The 22,918-nt window shown below is 47.5% G+C and overlaps 1 protein-coding gene across 2 annotated transcripts in view; it reads right to left on the reverse strand.

Annotated features, from left to right (window-relative positions):
* Window positions 1-22,918, reverse strand: part of LOC139232516 (astrotactin-2) — a 1,052,969-nt gene that overhangs the window by 683,293 nt on the left and 346,758 nt on the right. For both annotated transcript variants that reach the window (XM_070862850.1, XM_070862851.1), the window contains exon 8: window positions 13,303-13,568. In XM_070862850.1, coding sequence (XP_070718951.1) covers window positions 13,303-13,568 — 266 coding nt within the window. The remainder of the gene's footprint in view (window positions 1-13,302; window positions 13,569-22,918) is intronic.

The raw sequence follows: 22,918 nt of genomic DNA on the forward strand, positions 1-22,918 counted from the left end.
AATTGGCTGCCACATCTGCCTGTGTAAGAAAAGTGAATATGGAAGTAATTTATTGGCTGTGAAGGACTTGGGGAATAAAAAGAGCTATAAAATGCAAGTTCTTTCAAGAATGCACTGCAGCCCATAATTCCCACCTCGCTGGGGATAATCGCTCTGCTCGCAATGTGTAGGAACACAAACAATGTATTTTTGTTATTGCTACACAAGAGCAATCCATCCACCAAAGCGAATTTCCGCTCTTGGAAGAGCCACCAAAGGCAGATGCTTTCTCACAATGAGGGTGACTCACCGAGAACAGTTTGCCTGCCCTGTTCGCTACAGAATGCTGTGTGATGTGTGGAGGCCTGAAGAGGTGCATAAGCCTATATTTTAAAACTTTGTATGATACATCATAGAATACGGCCATTTGGCCCATCAAGTCTGTGCCAGCATTTTTCTCCACGAAAGCCTAGTCTAATCCCACTCTCCTGCTCACTCTCCATACTTTTTAATGATCCTCGTTCCAAAAAACTATCCAATTCTCTCTTTCAAAAGATGGGTTCGTGCTTCAACACTGTGGCTTGTGGCAGTGATTTATGTAAACTATCCACACTGTGCAAAAAAAAATTCTGAACTCCTCTTCAATTCTTTTTCCAATTATGTTAAAATTCGTGTTACCCTCTTGTTACCATCTCACCAATGATCCAGTGAAAAAATTAAGGGGAAATTAAGATGGTCATTCTGCATTGTGTAAGATAGTTCAAACAACATGCAACTGGGGAAGCAGATAGCTAGAGCAATGTCCTTTCAACTCTGAGGCATGAGTTAAAATCCATCCCAGATTTTTTTTTCCTTTTTATCATTAAGGGTTCTCAGTGGCCTCATGTTGCATTCTAAGTTACTCAGTCCTGCTGATTCCATTCTACAAATGGCAACCCCCTGGTGCCAAACAGTTGAATCTGTTGTGCTCCACAAAGACCATCTCTATCTGTACTTTATTACCACCCATGTGAATCTCTCAGGGTACATTTACACAGTGCGCATGCAGCCTGGGTTTGGAGTCAGTGGCTGACCTGAGAGATCCTTGGTGGGTCACAATCCTAGAACTCCCTACCTGACAGCACTGTGGGAGTACCTTCACCTTACAAGCTGCAGCGGTTCAAGAAGGCGGCTCACCACCACCTTCTTGAGGGGAATTAGGGATGGGCAATAAATGCTGGCCTCACCAGCGACGCCCACATGCCGTGAATAATTATAAAAAAGAGTGAGGCTCCCTGGAGGATGGATTTTCATTCTGCTTTACTACGGAGACAATTCAGGCCTTCACGTCTGATTTACACCACACAAGTTTATTATCGGTGCAAAGCCAAATAAATTAGGGCGGCACACCAGCGATGCTATTAATATTGTTGTCACACATCTCAGTATACTGTACCTCATACTTACAGCCAAATACCTTGTTACAACCTGAAGCAGATTTTACTCACATTCCCATTTAGAAAATAAATGCCTAGCTTTCATAATTCTCCTTACTTCTGTACAGCCAGGCATGAAGATCAGCATTACTTAGAGGAAAAACATTAGGAATTTAGGAACTGGAGTCGGCCCTTCAGCACTACAAGCCTATTTTGTCATTCAGTTAAATCATGACCGATTTGTACCTCAAATTTATTTACCTATTTTTTGTTCCATATCTCTTGATACCCTTACCAAACAAAATCTGTCAAACTCAATCCTGAAAATATTAATTGACCCAGAATCCACAACCATTTTGGAGAGAATGTTCAAGATTTCTACTACTCATTTTGTGAAAAAGTGCTTACTGATTCACTCCTAAATGGTCGAGCTCTAATAGCAGAATCAAGAAAAAAATGAATTAGCCTCACACTCCATTATGATGAACAAAACATAGAGCGGGCAAAATTCGGTAGTGTCCCCCTTGGGGTGGTAACTTTTCACTTTTACAAAATTTAGCACTGGCGAGCCGCCTTGCCAAACTGTGTGAAATTCAGTGTTTTCGCCCCTGGAGTGAAGGGGGCAGTAAATGAGGTGCTCATAGCCTCAGCTGGGTGCTCTGGGGGCGCTATTCACAGACAGTTACTCAATTTTAGCTGATTTCCATTCAGCAACCAGTCGTCAATCCTTGACTCCAGCTCGATCTGGCTCTTAAAGGGCAGGTCATCTGAACCTGCTGCTGCTCATTTTCAGCATTGCTGAACTTGAGTCAGTGACCTGTGGACCTGAGGAACATTCTGAAATGGCTACTGCTAATCCTCCTTCAAGGGAGAGGCCCACACAATGTAACAATGTGGCTCTGGAGGCATTGGTCGGGGCACTGGAAACAAAGAGCGATTTGCTGTTCCCTGCATCAGGAAGGAGGCCATCTCCGCAGGTTTTCCAGGCCATGCGGCAAGAGGTGTCAGCCAGCACAGTGGTGCAGAGAAGCTTCGCCCAGTGCAGAAAAATTCAATGACCTATGTCGGGTGATGAAGGTGAGTACAAGCTTCCACACCTCCTCCATACCAGCCTCTCAACCTCTGTCTGCGCACACTGTGCAATCCACCACTTCCACACCACTCTACCACCAAGCATCTGCAGATACTCTCAATCACATCCTCATCTCATGCCTTACCTACATTCACAGCTATTCAACCACGGCAGGCATATCTTCCACATACATAGCTGGACTTACTCACTCAAGATCCTTTTTTTTGCAGGCCAAGATGGCACATCAGGGAAGGGAGCAGTAGAGGACTGGAGCAGGGGAACCTGAACTGTGGCCACTGTCAGCTTTGAGGAGAGAGAGCTGCGGCTCATTGGCCCACAGGTGGTGGTCGCCGTGGTCAGCGAAGACGTCGACCCTGAGGGAGGGCAACAGTATCTTCATCCACTCTCCTTTTCTCATATCACTTCCACCACCTCCCCCCCATAGATCACCAGAAGGCTTTATCACTTTCCAATGCTCTCTCATACCACTTGCCCCACAACAGAAGGCTATATCATTTTCCAGCTCCTGATACTGTCAGTATTCCTTGCTCCATTCCTGCCCCACTGCCCTCACCTTAATGTGAGTCTTGTGCCATTTATGCTTTCAGATAACCATGCAGAAACTGTGGAGCCCTGCACCTGAGCCGTGCCCCACGCCCCCCCCCCCCTCCCCACAAGGGATTCTGGAGGGAGAGGAAGGGGAGGAGGAGTCGAGCACTGTATCGAGCCGAGCATTGCTTCGTTCACCCGCAGGCAGCTCAGATACTGGCACTATGCATTCGTTGGAGGTTAGGTTAGTAGAGGGGTTTACACTGGGTGATGCACCGGGGCCTAGTGGGCTGCAGCAAGGCCAAGGGGAAAGGGAACCACGGGAGCCATCTCCCCAGGGGGTGAGTTCGTGAGCGGGTTCTGCTCCACAGGACTCAGATGAGGACCTTGATGGGGAGGCATTCACACAAAGGGTGATAGCCGTGCACTCTGGCATCATAGGTACAATGGCAAAGGTGCCCGAGAGCCTCTCGGAGGTGGTAAGAACCGTGGAGAAGTCCGCCTCCAGCTTTGCAGAGAGCTCTGCGCACACCATGAGGCCCATCATTGCCAGTCTGCAGACGATGGTGGACTCCCAGACAGACCATGCAGATCCAGACCTCATTACGCGTGTCACAGGAAACGTGGCAGCTTCCATTGCAGCACAGGCAGAATCAACTCAATGTTTTAGTGCTGTAATGCAGACAATGGTTGGTGGCATGGAAGCTCTGGCACACAACAGCCTTCCACCAGCCATGCTGCAGCCACATGGACACACTGCAGAGGAGCACAAGATTAGTTAAAGTAAAAAGGGGATATAAGGAAATGCACAAGGGTGATTATTAAATACATTATTGGTGTGATATAAATTTGGATTGGAATGTTTAATCTTTATTGTTGTCTCTCATTTCAGTTTTGGGGCTTTGGTATGGAAGGGAAAATTGATTTGGTGATGGGGACATCCACAGGAAACGGGAAGTAATTCATTGAAACCGAACTCTGATGAGACAGTCGCGGACCGCCCTAGCAAAATCGCAATTGACTCACTGCCTTCTCCATCCCTGCTGTTGCTGCTCCTGTTCCTCGTACTCCCCCTCCTCCTTCAGGTGTTGCGGCTATTCTTGGTGAAAATGGTTGTGCCCTCATGATGATAAGGTTGTACAGCATGCAGCAGACGACGAGTAGGGACACCCACTCAGGCAAGTACTGGAGGACTTCTCCTAAGTGGTCAAGGCAGCAGAACCATTGGTTCAGCACTCCGATGGTCTGTTCAATGATGTTCCTGGTGGCAGCATGGCTCTCATTGTATGAGTGCTGGGCAGGAGTGGTGGGGTTGCGGAGGGGAGTCATGAGCCATATGGAGAGTGGATAGCCCTTGTCTCTGAGCAGCCAGCCGCGAGCTTGATATGGTGACTGGCACATCAGTCTGGCGCAGGATGAAGGCATCATGGGTGTTGCCAAGTTAGCGGGCATTCACAGTGAGGAGTCTGTGTGTGTGCTCGCATACCAGCTGCACATTCAGTGAGTGGAAGTCTTTGTGGATACGGAAGACCTCAGGGTTGTGATGCATTGCCCTGCACCATGCCGAAGCCTGCTCTCCTGGCAAAGCCACATGCACGCTTGTGCTGCTTTTCTCTGGTCATGGGAAAGGAAATGTAATCGCTCCTCCTTCTGTACAGAGCATCCGTGACCTCGTGGATGGAGCAATGGACGGCTAACTGGGAGATGTTGGAGATGTCTCTTGTCGCTCTCTGGCAGGATCCATTGGCGTACAAATTGAGCGCGATGGTGACATTGACTGCCACTGAGAGAGCTGTCCTCACCCTTATCTGAGGCCCGAGGTCTGGTTGCAGCAGATGGCAGAGCTCCGTGACCACGTCCTTCCTGAAACGCAATCATTGAATACACTGTTCCTCAGTAAAATTGTTGTAGGAGAACTGATACCGGAATACCCTAGGAGGGTAAGGTCTTCTTTTGACAGCTCTGTTGGGCCTTCTCACTCTGGTCACATTTTGCTGCCTTGCTCCCTGTCCCTCTCCCTGTGCCTCTCCCTGCGCCTCTCCCTGCGCCTCTCCCTGCGCCTCTCCCTGCGCCTCTCCCTGCGCCTCTCCGTGTCTCTCCCTGTCCCTTTCCCTGTGTCTCTCCCTGTCTTGCTCCATGCCTTTCTCTCTTCCTTTCTCTGTGCCTTTCTCTCTGCATTTGTCTCTGCCTTTGTCTTCATCTAAGTAGAATTTTGGATGAGCTCAAGTTTATGTAGAGTGGAAGATGAGAGGCTGGCCAGGAGAGCATTGGGATAGTCAAGTCTAGAGGTGAGATGTATCAGCAGCAGATGAACTGAACTAGGGGTAGAGTTATTTGATGGTATGGAAGTGGAAGTAGGCAGTGATGGTGATGGTGAAGGTGAAGGAGTGGATATGTGGTCAGAAGCTCATCTCGGTATCAAAGTTGCGAACAGTCTGTTTCAGCCTCAGGTAGTTGCCAGGGAGTGGGTGGAGTTGATGGCTAGAGAATGGAGTTGATGGCAGGGACGAAAGACAATGGCTTTGGACTTCCCAATATATGTCAGGAGGAAATTTCTGTTCATCCAATCCTGATGTCGGACAAACTGTGTGACAAATCAGAGACAGTGGAGAGATCGAGAGAGGTGATGGTAAGGTAGAGCTGTGTGTCATCAGCGTATATGTGGAACTTGATGTTGTGTTTATGGATGATGTCTCTAAGGGGCAGCATGTAGATGAGAAATAGAAGGGGGTCAAGGATAGATACTTGAAAGACTCCAGAGGTAGTGGTGTTGGAGCTGGAAGAGGAGCCATTGTCGGTGATTCTCTGGCTACGACTGGATAGATAGGAATGGAACCAGGCGAAGACAGTCCCACTCAGCTGGACGACGCAGGAGAGGCGTTGGAGGAGGATGGTGTGGTGAACCATACCAAAAGCTGCAGACAGGTCCAGAAGGAGGAAGAGGGATAGTTTACTATGCTCGTGGTCACATAGAATGTCATTTGTGACTTTGATAAGAGCAATTTCAGTACTGTAGCAGGGACGCAAACCCAATTGAAGGGATTCAAATGTGGAGTTGCGGGAAAGATGGACACAGATTTGGGAGGTGACAACACGGTTCAAGGACTATGGAGAGGAAAAGGGAGGTCTGAGATGGGGCAACAGGATAGAGGGGTCAATGATGTTTTTGTGAGGAGAGGGATGATGAGAGCAAACAGTTACCAATATCAGCTAACATAGGGGCCAGGAAGGGAAGTTGGATGGTCAGCAGTTTGGTAGGAATAGGGTCGAGGGAGAAGGAAGTGGATTTCATGGACAAGATGAGCTTGAAGAGGGCATGAGGGGAAATAGATTAAAAACTAGAGAAAGCTATGGGAGAGGGGAAGGGTGGGAAGCAGCAGAGGCAGCTGAATGGAAGATATCAATCTTTGTGACAAAGAAGTCCATCTGCTCCTTGCACCTGTTGTGGACATGAGGGTGGAGGAGGCAGGGGTGAGGTGTTTAAGAAGATTGTTTATGGTGAAGAAGAGAAACTAGGGGTTACCTTTGGATTCCAGGATGATCCTGGAATAGTGAGCTGTTTTGGCAGAGGTGAGCAGGACCCGATAGTGCTTTACGTGGTCCAGCCAGATCAGGCGGTGAATGGTTAAATCAGTTGTCCACCATAGAACTGGACACAAGGGTGTGGACCAGGGGAAATGATCAGGGTGAGAATGAATAATGGTTTTAATGGGGTCAAGGGCATCAAAAGTGAGGGTGTGATTGAGCAGATCAGTAGCTGTAGGAATGTCATGGTGCATGAAGGGCCAAAGGCTGGACAGTTGGGAATTTGAAAGTGCCGTTGTAACTTGGGAGTTATTTTTTCCAGGGTGGATACAAAAGGAAGTGGGGTTGGGAAGAGAAGGGGGATGTGGGTGGAAATTGATACATGGAAATGATCAGAGATGGCACGATGGGCGTATTAAAGGCACATGTGATGGCGAGGCTGTGAATGTGGGTAGCAGAGTTTATATGGAGGGAGAGAGTAAGGGAGGCTAGAAGGGCAGTGGACTCAGAGAGAGAGAGAGAGAGATTGAGAGTATGAAGAGTTGAGACGGAGGTTGAAATCACCGAGGTTGAGAAGTCATTCAGTGCAGAGGCTAAGACTGGAAAGCAGTGAAGATATCTCGGTGAGAAACTTGGCTTGGTACATGGGTGGCCAGTAGAAAATGAGGATTGTAAATGAGAGGCGAGAGGGGTGGAACAAGGTAAGATGCTCAAAGGAGGAGAAGGTTCCAGAGGTGAAGGGGGACAGACCAAGGTGTGAATTGGTGATGACAGTCACACTGTCACACGACGGTTTGGGTGGGGCAAATGGTGGAAGGATTGCAGCGGTTCAAGCAGCCCACCACCTTCTCAAGGGCAATTAGGGATGAGCAATAAATGCTGGCCTTGCCAGCGACACCCACATCCCATGAATGAATTTTAAAAAGGGTATAGCTAGGCACGGAAGCTTCATTATGGGGAAGGTGTCATCACCCCCTCAGCCAGGTTTCTGTCAAGGTCATGATATTGATGCAATCATCCACAATAAGCTCATGGATGGCAAGGGCCTGGTTCACAAGTGAATGGACATTTTGACGGAGCTGTGGAAAGGGGCAGTGATAGCCGTTCCACTGGCAGAGTCTACGGGGTCAGTGCTAGGAGGGGTGACTGGAACAGGAAGGAGATTGGCAAGATTAGCCCTCAGAATGTTGCTGCGCGTAAGGAGGCAGCGACGAGTGCCTCGATGTGCCCTTCGAAGGATGCCAAGAGAGGCACAGAGGGAAGCTGTAGGTTTATCTAAGAGGAAGTCAAGCCTGGGACGGCGGCAGGAGAGTAGAAAGGTTGAGGAATGCTGAAGGAATTTGTGAGGGCAGAGTACCCGAGAGGGTAAATAACCATTTACATGGGCTTCCATTCATGTTATTTATCATCATCTTTCTAACTAATTAAATCAACTTAGTTCAATATGTCAAGTAGTCCTGGGGAGGAAAAAAGCAACATCGTAATTATTTATGGATTTTGGGAATGTGTCAAATTATTCCAGCCAAAATGTTGACAGAAAGAGTCATTGGTCAACAGTCTGCAAGCTTAGAGTTATTTTCAAGAGCTTGGTTGAATTATTCACCAATTTAATTTACAATACTGCAAAATTTGAGACCCAATTTGTGAATAATCCACTCACTGTCAGTATGCTGAAAAATATCCACAAATTAGACTAATAAAACTCAATTAGGTTGAGTCAAGACTCATCACACCAATTCCTATTTTAACTCATTCTATACCAGCACCTCAAGACAATGGAATTCCTTACATTGCTCTGTCTTCCCTTTCTCTTCTAACCTACAGATGATTTAAATCCAAGTTTGGACTCACCTAAACACCAGTTCTTGATTTATCTTATCTTCTCTCTTAATTTTTTCCTTGTTTCAACCTTTGTTGTGTTCTGTGCTATGAGCCTTGGCTTGTCACCAATGTTTCTCAATAAGAAAAAAACTGTTCACAATCAAGTCACTATAATCACAGTCATTTCCAAAAGTACTTGTGTGAATAGGGCTGCATGGTCCAAAAATATTAATTTAATGGCTTTTGCAAAAATAGAATCTTAGTTTTTTTATTTTAATGGTAACATCTTTGAAAGCCAAGAAATACTTGCTGTGTAAAAGAGACAGTTAAAAATCCATTGGTAACTTATGCAAAATGTAGGTCTCAGCTTGTTGAACAAGAATTTCCCCAATTCAACCACATTATTTTATTTGTAACCTCCTGCAGCCCTAAACCACTCTAAAAACTCAAACTCTGACCTCTTGTGCAGCCTCCACTTCCTTCGCACCACCTTTAGTGACCATGCCTTCAGCTGCCTAGGCTCGAAGCTCTGGAATTCCATCCCGAAACCTCCTCCTTTAAGATATTCTTTAAAACCTGCCTCTACCTGTCCTAATGTCTTCTTCTCTGGCTTGTCGTTAATTTTTGTCTGCTGTTTTACTGCATTGAAGGTGCTGTATAAACGCAAGGTATTGTTGTTGTAAGTTGCAGGAGCAACAATTTAAAAAAAGATTCCCTTGCCAGGGTGGATCACACTCACGTTACTATAAGTATTAGTATTGAAGCAAGCTCTGCAAGTTCAGAAAGTGCCGGATTTCACCAAGGTAAATCAAGACACAATGGATGAGTGAAGCTGGCCTTTGATATGCAAGGCCCAGAGATTGTAATAGGAAAAGAAGACTGGGGAAATAAGGAGTTCCACCATTCCGAGCTGTGGGGAAAGAGTGAGGTGGAGAAGCATGTTTGACACCTGGCACGTTAAACAAGATTGATTTAATTACACAGAGAAAAGAAATGTAAAGCCGGGAAACCGAAACCAGGATCCGTGATGGCAAAGGCAGTAACAACCTAAAATCAGATGCTTCTACTCCGTTTATGTTTATTGGTCATGAACGGCATGAAATCTTAGTGACAAACTACACCTTGTGCATAACAAACAACGAATGGGGCAGCCTGTGATCAGTAACGTATTCTGCTAATTTTGTATTCCTGGAGCTTTCCCAAAGTCTCATCCGGTGAATTCACGGAACGATGCAGCACTGAGCTGTAAGGATCAGGCAAGCAGCGGCTGTGATCCCTGGTCTGCATTGATGTCAGCAGGACGGCAGAAGGGGTGGGGGAGTGGAGCGTGAAAACATCAGCCAAGGTTCTGACACCTCGTTGCTCTCTATTGCCCCCTGCTGGATGTCAGGTGAAGAAAGGTTTGCGCTCAGTCACATTCCCCTCCACAGTTGGTCCACATTCGACCAATATTTACTAAGTAGGTGAAGAATGACCACTTGGGCGATTCACCCAAGCAGGTGGAAGCTTTCAAGAGGAAGAAAATCGTAGCAAAATAAAGCTGTGTGTTTTCTTAAGGCTGATTTCACTGAAACAGGGCCGACTGCGGTCACATTCATAGAATGTCTCAACATACTGAGGGAGGGGGAGAGAGCAACACCAGAGCAATAATTAGCAATTCGAACCACTTTGTGGTTAGAACTATACTTTGGAAAAGATATATATATATATATATATATATAGTAATTTAGTTATGTTCCGCTTTTGGATCAATTTAGAAATGGAGCATTTAGAATTCGCAACCATGGAGTGCAACATAACAGATGGTTATGCTGGCTGAGGTAAGCAGCGATATCCTACAAAATCCCGTGCTTAAGTTTCATTTGCATTTAAATCTCTCCACTTATGTTGCCCTGTAAAAAGTTCATGGTATTCATTTTCATTTGTGCTTTATTTGCGCAATGTACTTACTGCCCACTAAAACAAGTTAAGAGGGCATTGTCTGTGTGAACAAGTTAAATCATTTACATTTGTTAATAAACATATGATGTGACAACATAAAACATATGAAAATGTACGAAGACAGCAGAGGACCGAAATTGCCTCCCGCCGAAAACGCGGCACACTTACCCTGTTTCGATTGTTTTCTCTGTCGTGGTAGATGTGGTGGCCTCTTGCATGAAATTCCACTTTTTTGACTTTTTCTTTCAAGCGGCCCGGAAGCCGGTTTTAATGGGGGCGGAAGTGCAACGGTAAGCGGAAGTTCGGTAAGTACAGGGGTGGAAGTGGGGGAGGAGGGCGGAGTGTCTGCCGCTGTCACTCAGCATAGCGCTGATGATGTCATCACGCTGGCGCGTGACCACATCTCTCCCCTTCACTTAAAGGAGAGAGCCACTGCAATGCTTTAAGTTAGGTCCACTGGGCCACCAGGGAGTGAGTGTTTCGGCCAGGTGGGGCTGCCTGTTGGCGGCCCGGCCGAACCCGGTGGCATAATTGTCGGCCCGACATGGCAGTCAGCCAACAAAAAAAATAAGATGGTAGCCGCGGCAGTAGTTCCCCATTAATGGCAGCCGCACCGCCGTTTTAGAAGCACTCCAAGCACAGTGCACTGACAGAAAAAGCTGTCAGGAGCGCCGACCGGCAGGAGCAAGATTTACTCGGTGGAATTTTGCGTTCGGGGAAGGGGGGGGGGGGCACATCAGCGGTGCATGCTCTGATGAGGCACTTAGGACGAATCGGCAGCAGCGGAGTGGTAGTGAGAGGAATAGGTCACCTGCGGGATACTGCAGGAGCGGAATTTTCAAAATGGCGGCCATTGGATGAAAAATTGGCGGCCATTCCACTCCGCAGCGTGGCCGCCGATTTCTGGCGGTAACAGGCCTTAAGGGTAGGGGCAATTTCTGCCCCAGGTCTTTAAATTGTTGAGTTGTACCTTCCAAGCTATATAAAAGTTTCCTTTATACATCTCAAAAAAAAAATTTTCTATTCAAAGATTCATCCTTGCCCTTGAAAATGTTTTACCAATTGCTTGACAACAAACAATGTCAATTAAGTTTCAGTTACTGAAGAAAGGGTTTTGTTTCTTCTTTGCGGTTGAGAGAATGCCCTGAACATAGAAACATAGAAAATAGGTGCAGGAGTAGGCCATTCTGCCCTTCGAGCCTGCACCGCCAGTCAATAAGATCATGGCTGATCATTCCCTCAGTACCCCTTTCCTGCTTTCTCTCCATACCCCTTGATCCCTTTAGCCGTAAGAGCAATATCTAACTCCCTCTTGAATATATCCAATGAACTGGCATCAACAACTCTCTGCGGTAGGGAATTCCACAGGTTAACAACTCTCTGAGTGAAGAAGTTTCTCCTCAGCTCAGTCCTAAATGGCCTACCCCTTATCCTTAGACTATGTCCCCTGGTTCTGGACTTCCCCAACATTCTTCCTGCATCTAACCTGTCCAGTCCAGTCAGAATTTTATATGTTTCTATGAGATCCCCCCTCATCCTTCTAAACTCCAGTGAATACAGGCCCAGTCGATCCAGTCCCTCCTCATAGGTCAGTCCTGCCATCCTGGGAATCAGTCTGGTGAACTTTCGCTGCACTCCCTCAATAGCAACAACGTTCTTTCTCAGGTTAGGAGACCAAAACTGAATACAATATTCCAGATGAGGCCTCACTAAGGCCCTGTACAACTGCAGTAAGACCTCCCTGTTCCTATACTCAAATCCCCCAGTTATGAAGTCCAACATACCATTTGCCTTCTTCACCGCCTGCTGTACCTGCATCCCCTAGTATTTCCAGAAGGTTATTTGTGTCTTCCTTCGTGAAGACAGAACCAAAGTATTTGTTTAACTGGTCCGCCATTTCTTTGTTCCCCATTATAAATTCACCTGAATCTGACTGCAAGGGACCTACATTTATCTTCATTAATCTTTTTCTCTTCACATATCTATAGAAGCTTTTGCAGTCAGTTTTTATGTTCCCAGCAAGCTTCCTCTCATACTCTATTTTTCCCCTCCTAATTAAACCCTTTGTCCTCCTCTGCTGAGTTCTAAATTTCTCCCAGTCCTCAGGTTTGCTGCTTTTTCTGGCCAATTTATATGCCTCTTCCTTGGATTTAATACTATCCCTAATTTCCATTGTTAGCCACGGTTGAGCCACCTTCCCCCATTTTATTTTTACTCCAGACAGGGATATACAATTGTTTAAGTTCATCCATGTGATCATCTGGACCTTCGTCACAAAGCTCAGACTGACTTACTAAAAGTTTTTCTTCTGTCTCTGATAGCTATGACGGTAAGTGAAAAGCATTAGACCAGTTTCAACTCAGTACTGAGTTAGCATGATGACACATTGCAAAAACTTCCCATAACTTGGAACTTGGCAGATTTAAGCAGAGAAGCCACAAAGGTGGCTGGTGTGTGAAATGTTACTTTGATGTAATTCTCTTCAACAGTTCAGACGACAGCACATTGTTTGAGAGCAAAAGGAGGTTTTCAAACTCATGATCTGCCTAACCTGAGAGTCCCTGATGCTGACAATGGCTTAAAAAAAGTGCAAATATTTCCCAGACCATTCACTGACATCACCTTACCTTGATGAACTAAAACTCATTTTTCTTTAATGAGTTGCTGCCAATTTCCTGGTATTGCCTTGATAATGCTGTCTGAATTGTACCTTGACAGCACTCTTTGCTGAAACATGTCACCTTTTACCATGCACTCGATATATTTATCAAGCTAATTGATGCTGAATTTGGAATGCTTTCATAGTCCTTAAAGCGTAGTCAACTTTCATCATCTACCTCTGGGTGCACATTTGAATTGTAAACTGTTCATCTCTCTTCAACAAATTTACACTACTATTTTTGCGCTTGTTCAGCACGTTGTAATGTAATTGCTTAGTCATTTGGATCTTCAATTCCTGTGTAGGTGGGGCTAGAGGTCAGTACTGTGTATTGTACTTACCTCTCGAGTCATGTTGCCCTCTATTAAGTGGTAGAGTGGTACGATACGGGTGATCTCTAGCAGCACAGGAGTTGGACTGGCCTGATCCTTGCCTTGCCGATGGCAAAGATGACATGTGGAGGGGCACTGGCCTTTCTCCTCACACTCAATCTCCACACCAGTATTCGGTTGCTCATCTGACAGCATCTGGGCGCCCAATAAACTTGACAGGTATGAAATAAACGGTATCGATTTGAGTTCCTTCTTGTTTCCCAACTCAGTCGTTTCTGAAAGTAAGCAAATAGAAAAACTAATGCAAATGGACAGTAGTAAAATGACATGCAGCATAAAATAAGGAATTCAATAAAACATAATGCTGGCCGTGTAAAAGTTTCAGGCAGCTACACTACAGGTGCTTTTCTTCACTAAGATTGTTCACTAATTCTTCACTAATACAGCATTGTGATCGACAAGCAAAACTTGCACGCTCTGCTCATTTCAATTGTGCGAAACAGCCAACAGTCCAATCAATGCTTTTACATGACCAAACTTGCGGACTACAGCATGAAAAACTGATGGGTATAGATCTGTCTGCAGTAATGTGAGCTGCTGAATTAAAATTATTTATGTGTATTAGCACAGCATTAAAACATATTGGGCTGGATTTTCAGTGTTCTGCCGCCCCTGTTAGCGCCCCAGAGGCAGCGGTAAAAAAACATTTCTGGCCAGGCGGACAGCTTCCAGCACCCTGCTGGGACATTCGGTGCTGGTTTCGAGGGGGCAAGGAGCATTACCGCCCGGAAGTGGCGAGCTGGTGTACAACGCCCCTGGATCACACCCGACGGGTAGCGCTCCGCAGAGCACCCTGGTGAGATTGCCTGTGGAAGCTGCTGTTCCAAGCTGTAGTGGACACAGTGAGGTAAGTAATGTCGACCTGAGGTAAGTGTGATGTTTTTCTTTCTGCGATTTATGTTGTGGTGGCGTGAGTTATTTATTGGGAATGTTTTAAGTATTTTTTTCAGATTCTCCCCGCCACCCCCCCACCAAGGTCTCTCTTGGAGCGCTCTGAGGCCGGCTGTTTAGCTCAGGATTGTCGCATGCTCAGCTGGCCTAACACCATAAAAGAGATGTGCAACGTCTCCCTTAGCGCTCCGCTCCAAACTCCAGGCCCAGCTGATGAATTTTGCGATGGCAGACGCAATTTACCACTCCACCTGGATTAGCGCCGTAACAGAGGAGCGACTGAATTTCCATCCCATTGCGTTGAGCGCTTAGTGTCTTGGTACCAGTACTCCAAATAAGTCTCATGACAATCCTGCAGCGGTAACTACCCACGTCATGGAGAAATTCAATGAGTCTCTATACTAAACTAGTAACTTCTCCAAGGTCTGTTGATAAATATAAGTATTCTTTTACATTCCAAATGATGACAGAATTCAGAGAAAACCTTCAGAAGCTTGCACAGCACCACCTAGTGGCCATCATCTGAAACAATAGCATGACAATTGGCATAGTAAAATTGAATGGGAAATGTTGATATGGTAATTTACAATGGTTTATAGTGAGACAAAAACACAACTAAAAACAGTGACAACAGGAAGTATGTTTGTAGACATGAAGTGCATGCCCTTTACAAAATTATTAAGAGTATATAGATGTAAATCAATAAGAATTGCTTCCAGTGTGGTACCTAACAAAAAATAAACAAAAGAATTAAAGATTAGGGTTGGCATTGGCAGGCCAGGGGCATAGTGTGTTGGTGCCCTAGCCCTCTGATTGGGCAATGATCAGAGATGGATATATACCAGTAAGCTTTAAAGTGGTGAGCATCCTCATCACGGTCATGATAACAATTGGCGGAGGTCGACTGCTGCCCAATAAGGAGAAAGGCTCACTCTGGGGCACTCTTGCACACTGCACAGCCGTCATTCACAGGCTTTGAGAGCAGCTTGCTTGCCTGCCCTCTTGTTCAGAGAATAGAGGGACATGTCACAAAGTTTTTGATCAATGAGTGAAGGCTAATGAGGCACAGCAAGTGAAAGAAGTAGCTTTTCTAAAACAGCTCCTTGATTATAAATACAAATACAGATACAAAAAACAATATAAGCTTTACATGCAAGACATTGGGATAAAACCAACATGGTCACAAGCCCAATTATAAGCTTTGATGTTAGATTCCTGAACTCAGGAAATAAGTCAAAATTTAACACATACATTGCAGAGCTATGAAATGTTCAACCTCAGGACTCTCCAGATGCATGGAATGACTCTATACAGAATTACTTAAAGAGATAATGATGTTCTAAGATTTAGAACATTGGCTAATCATAACTTAAATCAGCCGGCAATGAAGTATCAGTGGTTTCAAATGTAGCCCAGACTGACATGTGAGAAATAGTGAGAAAGATTTTCACCTTGCCGCCCATGCGTAAAATCAATGAAAGTAAAAATTGGGCGGTTTCCATAAAGGGCAGCCAATCACAACGTCAGCTTGATTCCCGGGTGGTAAGTAGAATGTCTCCCCAATCCTCTCTTTATGACCTCCAACAGTAGATGTTCATCTGTCAGCAGGTCCGTTCATTCAATAGTGGACGACCCCACTGACCTCAAAAACCAGTTACCTTTCTGTTAAAGTGATTTAACTACAGAATGCTTGAATCTTAAAGTATCAAATACCATCACCAGCATCAATCCTTCGCCAGTTAGAGAGCCAAGACTACCCATTTACAGACATAGCGAGCCCGAAATTCAGTACCGCTGGAAAGCTGATGCTCCCCCGACCTTTTTGTGGCCATTAGCCGTGTCATGTATGTAACCTTTATGTAACAACACTGCAATACTGTATATACGTAAGAAATGCACACCTTGACCAGACGGGGTGAACTTGTGGGAGACACTCCTCACCTGGTCATCCAGGTATATAAAGGGAAGTCCCACGCAGGGTCATCACTTCTTGGTCCTGTGAATAAAGGTTCAGGTCATGGAGTGACCTTGTCCATAGAATGTGCCTCGTGTGGATTTGTGGTATTGTGTAAGGACTTTACATTAGCGACGAGAAACGGGAATCAACGACCCACGAGAATGGCCACCGGCAGCACAGATGAATGGTACTGTGTTGGTGAGGACTGGGACGATTTCATTGAGCGGCTCCAGCAGAGTTTTGTCACAAAGGACTGGCTGGGAGACGCAGCGACCGACAAGCGAAGGGCTCATCTGCTGACCAGCTGTGGACCTAAGACTTACACGCTCATGAAACACCTGCTCGCACCCGAGAAGCCGGCGGACAAAACATTTGAAGAGCTCAGCAAACTAATCGGTGAGCACCTCTAACCGGCGAGCAGCGTACACATGTCCCGACACAGATTCTATACACACCGACGTCGGGAAGGACAGAGCATACCGGATTTCGTTGTGGACCTCCGGCGCTTGGTCAGCCTCTGTAAGTTCACAGATGCCTGCAGGGGTGAGATGCTAAGGGATTTCTTTATTGAGGGCATCGGTCATGCTGGGATTTTCAGAAAGCTAATTGAGACCAAGGACTTGACCTTGGAAGCGGCGGCGTTGATGGCTCAGACTTTTATGGCGGGGGAGGAGGAAACCTAGATAATATACGCGCGCAATTCTGCCTTAAACATGGTGATGGATCAGGGAGTCAATATCATAAACGCGACACAGAGCCCCACAGGCAGGCGAGGGCAGTTCGAGACACCCCAGGCAGTAATAGACCCAAGAGTAAGTCTCCAACAGAGACAATGGCAGGCTGAACGGACATTTATGTCCCCCCAGTGGACAATGAGTTCTGGGATGGGGCCATTGACACGCACTAACAGGGTGCTCAAGAGCAGTCAAAGGGACAATCAGTGAGGAATGCCTTGTAACAGCTCTTTTGTTCACAACAATGGGAATCTCAGTTCATGCTGGAGGTGTGGGGGCAGACATGCTGCCAGGACTTGCAGGTTTCAACAGTTCGACTACAGAAATTGTAACCTCAGTGACCATTTAGCCAGAATGTGCAGAAAGCCTGCAACCAGGTTAATATACGAGGCGGATGAACCAGATGAGGGGTTTGTGAGGCAGGATGATGTGTGGGGCAAATCAATGGACGCTGAAGTTCAGTAGGTTCATGTGGCAAACATTCACAGCTCATATACCAAAATGCCACCTATGATGATGAAAGTCCTATTAAACGGCATCCCTGTACACAGGGAGCTGGACACGGGGGCCAGCCAGTCACTCATGAGTGTTCAACAATTCGAAAAGCTGTGGCCTCTCAAAGCCAGCAGACCCAAACTAGAATGTATTGAGACGCAATTACGGACATACACAAAATAAATCATTCCAGTGCTAGGCAGTGCAATGTTGGCGGTCACACACAATGGATCGGTGAACCGGCTGCCACTCTGGATTGTCCCAGGCAATGGTCCCGCACTGTTGGGGAGGAGCTGGTTAGCTGAAATGAACTGGAAATGGGGGGAATGTGCACACCATGTCATCTGTGGAGCGAAGTTCATGCTCACAGGTCCTACAGCAATTTGAGTCACTATTTCAACCTGGCGTCAGGACGTTCAAAGGTACCAAAGTAGTGATACGCATCACCCCGGATGCCAGACCAGTGCACCACAAAGCCAAAGCAGGAGAAAATTGAGAGCGAGTTGGACTGGTTGCTGAGAGAGGGCATCATCTCGCCCGTTGAATTCAGCGACTGGGCAAGCCCCATCGTTCCCGTCCTAAAAGCAGATGGCTCGGTCAGGATCTGTGGCGACTACAAGGCCACTATCAACCGGGTGTCCCTACAAGACCAATACCCACTCCCGAGAGCGGAGGACCTTTTTGCCACGCTGGCAGGTGGCAAGCGGAAAGCTGTTCACCAAGTTGGACCTCACTTCAGCCTACATGACCCAAGAACTGGCCGATGAATCTAAACTACTGACCACCATCACCACGCACAAGGGACTGTTTGTTTACAACAGGTGTCAGTTTGGCATTCGATCAGCAGCCGCGATTTTTCAAAGAAACATGGAAAGCCTGCTCAAATCGATTCCTGGAACAATCGTATTTCAGGATGACATCCTCATCACCGGTCGTGACACCGAGGAACACCTCCACAACCTGGAGGAGGTGCTACGCCGACTGGATCGGGTAGGCCTGCGACTCAAGAAATCTAAGTGTGTGTTTTTGGCTCCTGAGGTCGAGTTTCTGGGCAGGAGGGTTGCTGCAGACGGGATTTGGCCCACCAAATCCAAAACGGAGGCGATTCGACGAGCGCTCAGGCCCTGCAACACATCGGAGTTGCATTCATTTCTGGGACTCTTGAACTATTTTGGGAACTTTCTGTTGAACTTAAGCACATTGTTAGAGCCGCTACTGTCAGGACTGTCAGGAACGGGCTTTCAATCGGGCGCGGAACCTACTTTGTTCAAATAAGTTGTTGACCCTGTACGACCCCCATAAGAAATTGGTTCTGACATGTGATGCATCGTCCTATGGGGTTGGATGCGTGTTGCAGCAGGGTAACGCTGAGGGCCAACTATAACCTGTGGCTTATGCCTCCAGGTCGCTCTCTCAAGCTGAATGGGGATATGGGATGGTTGAGAAGGATGCACTCGCATGTGTCTATGGGGTGAAAAAGATGCATCAGTCCCTTTTTGGCAGGAGGTTCGAATTAGAAACGGACCACAAGCCGTTAACATCCCTGCTGTCAGACAGCAAGGCTGTCAATGTCAATGCATCAGCTCGCATACAGCGATGGGCTCTCACACTCGCTGCGTATGACTACACCATCTAGCACCGGCCCGGCACCGAAAATTGCGCTAACGCGCTCAGCAGGCTTCCATTAACCACCAAGGGGGCAGCGGAGCAAAGCGCTGAGATGGTCATGGCTGTCGATGCCTTTGACAGCGCAGGCTCCCCCATCACAGCCCGCCAGATCAAAATCTGGATCAACAGAGATCCCCTCCTATTCTTGATTAAGAAATGTGTCCTGACTGGGGGTTGGGCGCCCGCACGTGGAGCATGCCCTGAGGAGGTCAGACCGTTTCACAGACGGCTGGATGAGCTCTCCATCCAAGCCGACTGCCTACTATGGGGCAGCCGGGTAGTCATGCCCCAGAGGGGCAGGGAAGCATTCATCAGGGAACGCCACAGCAAGCACCCAGGTCATTGCCCGGTCACATGTGTGGTGGCTGGGAATTAATTCAGACCTGGAACACTGTGTTCGCAGGTGCACGACGTGTGGCCAGCTAGGTAATGGCCCCAGGGAGGCCCCGCTCAGCCCGTGGCCCTGGCCCACCAGGCCATGGTCACGTATTCACGTAGACTACGCGGGCCCGTTCATGGGAAAAATGTTTCTCATCGTGGTTGATGCGTACTCGAAATGGATTGAGTGCATCATTTTTAATTCGTGCACGACATCCACCACTGTGGAGATTCTGTGCGCGGTCTTTGCGACCCACGGCTTGCCGGACATCCTTGTTAGCGATAATGGCCCATGTTTCACAAGCTACGAATTCCGGGAGTTCATGTCGGGTAATGGCATTAACCATGTCAGGACAGTACCGTTCAAGCCAGCCTCCAATGGCCAGGCGGAACGTGCAGTCCAAATCATAAAACAAGGCATGCTACGGATTCAAGAACCCCCCTTTCAATGCCGCCTATCGCGCCTCCTGCTGGCCTATAGGTCCCGACCGCATTCGCTCACGGGGGTCCCACCCACGGAGCTACTCTTGAAATGAACACTCAAAATTCGGCTGTCCCTCATTCATCCAATCCTGTCCGATATTGTTGAGGGCAAGCGCCAGTCCCAAAACGAGTACCATGACCAAAATTCAAGGGGGAGATGTATAGAAATGGATGACCCCGTATTTGTTCTCAATCACCCTTTGGGGCCCAAATGGCTTGACGGTACTGTAATAGACAAAGAGGGGAACAGGGTCATAGTGGTTAAACTTAACAATGGGCAGCTATGCCGCAAGCATCTGCACCAAGTCAAAAAAAGGTTCAGCATGGACACTGAGGAACCTGACGAAGATCATGAGATGGTATTCACACCACCGCCAGTGAACGAGCAACAAGAACATTCAGCAGCATGCACAGTCCCTGCAGTCAGCTCGGACAGGCCGGAGTCACCACAGTTGACAGACACGCATACCAAGGCTCAACAACCAGAGCCCCAACTGCGGCGCTCCACGAGAGAGCGCAGACCACTCGAGAGACTTAACCTATGATCCCAATAGGATGTTGAGGGGGAGGTGATGTCATGTATGTAACCTTTATGTAACAACACTGCAATACTGTATATACGTAAGAAATGCACACCTTGACTACAGGGGGTAAACTTGTGGGAGGTACTCCTCACCTGATCATCCAGGTATATAAAGGGAAGTCCCATGCAGGGTCATCATTTCTTGGTCCTGTGAATAAAGGTTCAGGTCATGGAGTGACCTTGTCCATAGAATGTGCCTCGTGTGGATTTGTGGTATTGTGTAAGGACTTTACAAGCGGCAAAACAATTTTGTGGCTGGGCCACCCCATATTCAGCTCCAAAAGTGACTAAATGGGTTCCGGTGCTAATGAACTCTTCCAAAGTGGATTTTTCAGTGTCTTAATTTGAGCGTTATCACCACTGAGAAATTCAGGTAAGGGTTTCTATCGAGCCAGCTGCTAAGGCCAGGGTTTGCAGCAAGGCCCTGAGGGGGGAAAGCATTTGGAAGAATGGCTGGTGTAAGAGATGCAAGGAGAGCCAAAAGGTTCACTGATATGGAGCTGGAGACACTGATGGGCGGTGTGGAGGACAGAAGAAGAATACTGTTTCCTGACGTGGGGAGACTTGGCAGACAGGCAGTACATAATGCATGGCGGGAGATTGCAGGGGAGATGTCAGGCACCTCCATATAAAAGTGAGGACACAACCTCCCAGGAGGATGCTGGCCAGTCTGCACCCAGCCCTTCCAGGGTGGCAATGAGTCGACGCCTCCTAGCTCTAGGGCGACGGGGATCCTCCTCCTCCTCCTCCTCCTCAGTGGTACAGCTGGCTCGACCTCCAGCGGTTGTCCCTTCATGATGGCCAGGATGTGCAGCATGAAGCAGACCACGATGATTATGGAGACCCATTGAGAGTACCGCAAGGTGCCACCAGAGTGGTGCAGGCACAGGAACTTCTGCTTAAGGATGCCTATGCACTGCTCGATGATGCACCTGGTGGCACAATGAGCGTCATTGTAGGCATGCTCTGGTGCTGTCCTCAGTGGAGCGAGCAGCCAAGTGGACAGGGAATATCCCTTGTCCTCAAGCAGCCAACCGCAATCCTGATTCAGGCCGGTGAAGACAGCGGGCACACTAGTCTGGCGTAGAATGAATGAATCATGGCTGCTGCCTCCCTTGCCCACTACCTCTCTGCATGATGCTGATGGTGATGGTGACGCCTTCTCCTGTGTGCCGCCCTGCTTCTGACCAGGTGTACCAGGTGTCGCCCTCCCAGCACTCCTCCCATCCTCAGGGTGAACCCTGCCAAGCAGGTCTCTGCAGCCCACAGGCCTCCACTAAAGAGTCAGAGCTGAAAGTTGTGCAAAATATGTGAAAACCTCTGAGCAGCAATCAGCAGGTTTAATGGAGCCAAAGCAATTAATAAAACTATTTAAAAAAGCAAAATACTGCGGATGATGCAATCTGTCATAAAAACACTAATAATTAATAAAACTATATGAAAACATAAATAGTGCGGATGATGCAATCTGACATAAAAACTATTTCCCTACCAAAGGGGCCCGATCACGGCAACACTCCAGCAACCATCGACTTGAATACCTCGCGGGGGCGCTGCCTGAAGAACTCCGACCTGTTTGGAGCTGAGGATCCCTGTCCTGGCCGCTTTCTAGTGGCCCACATGCTACAGTCCTCAACGCTGGAAACTTACCTTTACAGTGGCTTCACCCTGCCGTTTCCAGCGGAAGTGAGCATTGCTCAATCACCGCTCCCCCCACCCCCGAGCTGAATAAGACTCAGGAAGGGAAAATTACCCCACCACAGCGGCCGATCGATTATTTAAGTCGGCCGCCCAAACCCCACGATAGTCGTGCCTTTGGAGACGGTGAATTTCAGGTCCAGAAGCTTTGCTCACTTTTAACTCTCCTAGTCACTGTCATCATATGTACATCTGCTCAAACTTTCCTCCTGCAAATATGGGAGTTTTCTGGCAAGAAACGGCCACAGGCTGCCGTATGGAGATGGCCACTCTTTCAAGTTGATGTCGTGAATCTTCAGTCTGAGCAACTGCCCGGGTGGATGTGCCTTTTTGGTCCCCTCCACCACCCCATCCCACTGTACTGAGCTGCTTCATGCCAGGCACATTTTCTGCTGCTGGATGCCCTGGATTCATACAACCTGCTGTGCAAACTGATCTAGCCCTGCCACAGCCCAACCCCATTGAGAACCAAATGTGGGAGGAAGGGACCCCGCATGGTCTGACCCACCCACCACCCCTCCGATGTAGTTTTCCTGTCTTTGCTCCCACATTCCCATTCTACTTCCACCGTTCCCCATATCCTCTATTCTCTAATCTTCCTGCACCCCCCCTTTCCCCTCTGCTCCCTTCTCTGTGTCCCCTCCCTCTGACCACCTTCTCTCCCTCTCCCCTAATCAG

This window comes from Pristiophorus japonicus, chromosome 20, assembly GCF_044704955.1.
Source record: "Pristiophorus japonicus isolate sPriJap1 chromosome 20, sPriJap1.hap1, whole genome shotgun sequence".
NCBI classification, from domain to species: domain Eukaryota; kingdom Metazoa; phylum Chordata; class Chondrichthyes; family Pristiophoridae; genus Pristiophorus; species Pristiophorus japonicus.